We start from the raw sequence: 6,545 nt of genomic DNA on the forward strand, positions 1-6,545 counted from the left end.
TACATTTTATTTTGCAACATTAATTTCTAAATATTTCAAAGTCTTCAACTCTACCAGCTATAAAGTTATTGTTCTTTGCTATTTCATATTTTGGGGGGACAAAAAGTGTTTTTTAAGTATATTGAGTTCAAAGATACTTGAGTCGGCATGCAAAAATGCCCCCCAAAAAAGAAATGCTAACGACATGAGATCAGTGTCCCAAAATGAAGCTACGACCCTGAGCTCATATGTATTACTGTGTGCAGTTCCTCCTATCTGAATTGACAATCAATTTGTTCTTAATGACTTCATATAATTGTTCTCTGTTACTTGGTGCTTTTTAAAAATACTACATTAGTGGGGTCCTGGGCAACCCCATTCATTTCCTTCCCCTTTTCCACAACGCCCTACAGTAATATGCTGCCATAGCTACTGTGAAGTCACAGTATACTGATGCTACTTATTGCACTGGCTACCAATGCAATAAGTAGCCAGTAAATTACTGTGAATTTACAGTCAAATCATTTACAATGTACCTCTATCTACTGGTACCTATGTGAATATATCGTAAATCATAATGATGAAAAGTAGCGGATTAATCACACTACCTTGAGGCGTACCATTACCAATATGATTTGACAAGTCCCAATCCTTACTTAAGTTTTCTTCCAAACAGAAAATCCTTATGAACTCTCTCACCAATACTCTTCTTGTACTGCTTAATTCAGTCTCTAACCTTATCACTGAGACCATGGTATCCCTTCCTTTTCTAGCTCTTATGAAAACCTCCCTTTTTTTCATTCTTTGTGCACAATGTTTGATGACAGAGAATTTCTTTTTAAAAAACAAGACATTGCTTTATTTAGTTTTTTCCTCAAAAGGCTACCATTAAATGGGGGAAATTGCTAACAAAGGTATCATAAAATATATCACTTTAATACTTGCAATAATCCTTCAGAAAGCATGACTCAATAGTTTTGGCATGAATTTCAAATTATAGGTTTTGGTTTGACAGAACAGTAACTCCAATACTTCTTACTTTTTAGATTTGTTAGTAACACCTACATGAATCCAAATTGTAATGAAAAGCTTTATTGATCATATACACATTGTTACATATATACACGAAATGTGCCTTCTGCATTTAACCCATCCCTGAGGAGCAGTGCCTTTGCCAAAACATAATTCTAACTGAAAACCTGTTTTTTTAGTTATATGATGACACTGATGATATAAAAAATAGAAATTGAAATAGTAAAAAAAAATATATACATATATCAAGCTCATTAACCACACTTCCCTAACACCAGTGACTGGTGTTTAACAGAAAAGCATTAACCAAGTGCAAACTGTTTAAAATGTACAATGAGTGCATTTCCCCATAATTCTGCCTCCCCGGGACAGGTGGGACACCATAATCTGGGATACAAGAATGTCTTTTAATTGAAACATTTGCTGCCTAAATTTGAACACCTTCTATTTACAATGTCACCTTTTCACAGATTTCCTTTGAGAAAAAGTAACAACAAATGTAACTGTACTGGGGAATGAGGGGAAACTGACTGACCTGCAATTTTAGGCTCATGTGTTTCCATTTTTTTGCTTTATTTCTATCTTATTTGTTTTTTTAAGGTTGTAAGGTTTAATTATAAGTGGCAGTTAGGTATTTAAAGCCCTTTCTCATGTTTCTTTGATTCCTCATGGTTAAACAATACAAAACAAATGACAAGGTTGAAACATTTCTCATAGGGATGAACTGAGGGAATTTGACTCATAACCTCTGAATTTCCAAACTGTATCATACAGTTGACATTTTGTGTGGATGAAATGTGTCTCGTTTTCCAACATTTCTTGATTCCTATTCAGCTTTGCACTGAACTTCACGCTTAACAGGCCAGAGATTGAATTGAGCCTCTTGAAGTCCCGACTTTGTCCTGCTTGTGATTGGTCCTGTATTCTGCACAACTGTGGGGTTGGGGGGGAGCCACCTGTAGGGACAGAAAGCTGGAATAAACCGACTATAACTCCAACAAACAAAAGAGCAGACGGGGAGAAAATAGGAGAGATTGCGTAGAAATGTTTTTTGAGACATTAGAACGTAATAGTTTGAGTAATGAAAGTACTTCTGACCTCTTTTCCCAACTGAACACGAAACTGGGCATAACTCAGGGTCTCGCTTTCCTGGTCCTGGTTTGGGTTCTCAGTCCAGCTTCTTTAAGTCGAAAAAAAATTGAGACCATTGATGAGAACCCAATGCAGCTTCCAGTTTTTTCAGACACATTATTATATGGGACAGAGTTGATACTAAGAATGTTTTTTTAGGATTGGAGATTAAAGGATCTTATTCATGAAAGTATAGCTACCAATACCACAGTATATGCTCCATGTCATGCATTTAAAAACCTACCTGAGTAAAAGTACATGAGCTCAATGCAGTACTTTAAATATGAAAAATAAAATTAAAAGTAAAATTAAAAGTAAATAAAACTAAGACTAATGATTATTTTCATTATTGATTTATCTGACAATTATTTTGAACACTATTTTAATCTATAAAATCAGAAAATATGAAAAAACCCACTAAAAATGCAGAAAATCCCTACAATTGAAAAGTTGGTTACAATTACTTAATGGATGCGAAGGATTAATGGATTATTAATTTCTAGTAGTTGACTGCTTGTTTCATCCACTAACCATTTCAGCTCTGATTCATACTGATGCATCAATGTACATTTTACTGTTGTAGCTGGTGAAGGTGAAGATAATTTGGACTACTTTAAAGTCGTAGTTTAGTCCAGTGGTTCCCAAGCTAGAACCTCAAGCCCCTCCTAAATCCAAGGTTTTGTGAGATGATTATTGGAGTATAGGACAAAACAAGAATACCTTCTGATGCAAAAATCTATTCAAAATCATCTTTTGGACTTTTTACATGTGACAAGTTGGCCAAAGTAGACACTGCTCTTTTGTGAGGGGTCACAAACCTAAGAGGTTGGGATCCACTGGTTGAATATTTAACATTTATTGTATTTTATAAACTTATCCATGCTTCTATGTGAAATCTTCCTGTGAAATGAAAAAGAAAAACTGTCACATAAACAAAGCGCAGTAAAAACTACAACATTTCTCTTCAATTCAGTGGACTAAAATTATATAGTAGCGGTAAGGGGAAAAACAAAAAAAAGATACATTTTAACAGTGCAAGTTAATGATAACCATCAGTTCCTTTTTTCTGTTCCTCTCTCTGATTTCGTCTCATCTTTCTCCTTCTATTCTTCATCCTCACATTTGGTTCTCCTCCAGCTCCTGAACTCTTTTCCTCTGTGGGTTTGTCGCCCTCTGTCTATCCTTCCAGGCTCTTCTGCCTCTTCCTCTCACTCTGTTCTCCACTTTCTGTCTCCTTCTCGTCGCCATGCCCAGTCTTCTGCAGCATTTGTTGCTAAAACGCCAGAGCTATCTGCCCTATTACCCTCTCTTTTTTTTTTTTTTTTTTTATCAAAGGCCAATCCACTGCACTGACCGACAGTAGTTAAAATGTTAAAGGATCTCCTGAGTAAAATCTCCAGCTAAAATATCGCTAGAATATATACAAGTATCAATAAAATGTTATAAAACATAAATATGATGAGATATGGATAAAATATTCCCATTCTGACAGTCAATGTTGCAGCCTGTTTGTGTGCAGACTCATGTGCTAAGAGTTACGCACAGAGGAAGGCCACTCTTTCATTTTTGTAGTTCAACATTCTCTAAACGCTCACCCTGTTTGTTTAACGCTCAGTGTACCTGCAGCTCCAGCAACATGAAATAAATCTTGTAAAGGGTCTTTGTTGAAACGAGAATCTTTTCAAGTTATAACCAGAAACTGAATACATTTTTTTGTCATGGTGACACTAATCAACCCTTTTGACAGCATCCATTTTGACTTGTCAAAGCAGGAAAAGCACAGGGTGAAATAACAGCATGATTGATGGCTGCATTCCATTTAGGTAAACCAGCTCCTGAGCTCTGGTATATTGTGTGTGTGTTAACTCACAAACATGACCTACTGGGCCACTTGAGGGAATAGAGCTATCTTTAATGTTAGTTACACCTTTCCATTTCCTGCTTTGACAAGTCAAAATGGCTGCTGTGAAAAAAGTTTCTGCAACAATCCATCAAATTCATTTATAACCTATTAACAATATCATACAGTGTTAGACAAATTCAGTGAACGTATACAGAAATGTCTAACGAGGTAACTGTCATACTTCAGTCACACGAACACCACAGATGGGGGAGGTGGAGGAAGTCATTGATTAAGACAGATTAAGAAATAGCTTCATCTGAACTGTTTCAAAATAAAGCCTAATACAGTCGATGAATAAAGAGCATACAAGAGGCTACTTTTGTAATGATAATTACTACTACTACAACTACTACAATTGCCACACACAGCACTAGATGAAAAGTATTACTTACCTGTAGAGACAGACAGCTGGAGTGATGCAACATAGAAGAAATCCAATAACAGCTGGGAGTACGTATAGAAAGAACCACAATGGACTGAATTCTGAACAAAATCAGATGTGAATTAGTTTAGTTACAGTTTCAGCTTTGAAATGCACTGTGTCGGGTGTAGAAATGAAAAGCCCTGTTTTGTGCTCTACCTACCTTTGGGTTCCCCAGACACCGTTAAATTCCACTGAATAGCCCTTTCACCTTTTAAGTCATTTAAATAACATCTGTAGGGTCCTGCATCGTCATGCTGAACTTTAAAAATGTTCATCGTTGAAGGTAAGTTCTTGTCTATTCTCAGTCTCTCAGAGGTGAAATTTGAAAAAGTAAGATTCATTGAGATTGTAAACACAAAAACAAATCCTTCTTTGGTCCATCTGATTTGCGTTGCGTTTGTCTTGGATATGTTGCAGGTGAAGGTGACGGAGTCTCCTCTGGACACAAGTTTATTCCTGTGCTCAACTGGATCAATCTCTAACATTGGAGGAAACAAACAATCAATACAAATATAATTTATAATTAAATGTACAGAATTAGCAATGCATCACAAACACAAATGTCCACTGTACCTGCAAAGATTTGGCACATAGTTAAAAGCTGAATGGAGAGAAGAGCTGCTTGGTCTCTGTTGAACATGATGACCCTCAGACAGAGAAAGACTGATAGTTCACCAACATCACCTCTGAAATGCTTTTGTGGAGGAGGCACTGAGAAAGAAAAGGAAGTCGTTAGTTCCTGGTTAGTTAGCTGGTTTGGCCTCTCAAAATTTAGCTACGTGTCATAGGTTTGAAGAGTAAAGACAAATTAAGTCAGATGGGAATAATACAAATGGAATATTAATAATTGAAACTCCAATAAATATACTGTATCATTAGTAATCACTTTTCCTTTCATTTTCCTCAGTCATGTCATAAACAGAAATATAAGATGCACAAATATTCAATGTTCAACTGCAGGAAAAACACTTCTGCATTCTGCGGAAGACATCTTAGCCACATTTGTAAATCCTAAACTGTTGAGTGCATTTTTAAAAGTGATTGGTGGTAAAAGTAACCATAACAAGGTCTTGATTATGTGACTTTTATGGTGAACAATGTGATATAAAAGAACAAATATTGTACCACTGTATCATGGGTGTGAAAACCTCAGGTCTCAGGCATGAATAGACCTTCACACAGAGAATATCACAGAAGACATTTTGATATGCCACAGTATGATAAGTACAGCTGTAAATGAGAAAATGAATGTTGGCTGATTGAGTTTCAGGTTCATGTGTGTGTGTGTGGTGTGTGTGTGTGTGTGTGTGTGTGTGTGTATATATATATACACACACACACAAACAATATCTATATAGGAATCTATATTTTTGTACTATATATATTATACATACGTATATATATTTAAATATTTGCAGAAGAGGCACAGAGTAAAGGAACTGGTTAGTTGCTCTTTCTTTGTATCTTAAGAGCAACATGAAATTAAGTCTTGTGAGAGTCCAATATACAATAACTTACTTCAAAATAGAATCTTGAGAATTGAAGCTAGCGACTTCTTGATAATAACACTTAAAAATGTATTTATTATCAAAATGCACATAATCCACATGTTCAAGTGCAGGAAAACCACCTCTGTATAATGCTGGACACCTTTCAGCCACATCAGGTGACCCTACTGCTGAGTGAACTTTCACTGCATGTTGAATACTGATACTTACAAGAAGAAGAATAACCATAATATATGAAAGTCAACAGCTTCTTCTTTAGAATACTTCATTGTTTTGATCACAGAACACTTTTACAAGAACCACATCTGTTACTTCACAATAACAGGATATCATATCTCTCTGCAGAGATCCTCAGCATGTATCCCCTTGGTGGCATAAAACACCTAACCCTAATAAAGACACTATGAAGAAATGCTAACGATCTCATTGTATACTCTTTTGTGTGCCAGCATAATATGATTATAAGTCGTTTCAGCAACACACACTCAGAGATACCACTGAAATGATCAGAAATAAAATTGTCTGGACTGTAATTTCTGAATGTGTTTTATTTTTAATAAGAAGACCC

The 6,545-nt window shown here is 35.8% G+C and overlaps 1 protein-coding gene across 1 annotated transcript; it reads right to left on the reverse strand.

Annotated features, from left to right (window-relative positions):
* Positions 1 to 1,804: 1,804 nt before the first annotated feature.
* LOC129115276 (uncharacterized) lies at positions 1,805 to 5,113 on the reverse strand. The gene is made up of 5 exons (XM_054626871.1): positions 5,043 to 5,113; positions 4,630 to 4,947; positions 4,438 to 4,528; positions 2,110 to 2,191; positions 1,805 to 1,967 (listed from the first exon to the last, which is right to left on the reverse strand). The coding sequence occupies exons 1-5, from the start codon at positions 5,107 to 5,109 to the stop codon at positions 1,866 to 1,868; spliced, it is 660 nt and encodes a 219-aa protein (XP_054482846.1). The 5' UTR covers positions 5,110 to 5,113; the 3' UTR covers positions 1,805 to 1,865.
* Positions 5,114 to 6,545: the final 1,432 nt, after the last annotated feature.

The sequence above is a fragment of the Anoplopoma fimbria genome, unplaced genomic scaffold (genome assembly GCF_027596085.1).
Source record: "Anoplopoma fimbria isolate UVic2021 breed Golden Eagle Sablefish unplaced genomic scaffold, Afim_UVic_2022 Un_contig_11443_pilon_pilon, whole genome shotgun sequence".
In the NCBI taxonomy this organism is placed as follows: Eukaryota; Metazoa; Chordata; class Actinopteri; order Perciformes; family Anoplopomatidae; genus Anoplopoma; species Anoplopoma fimbria.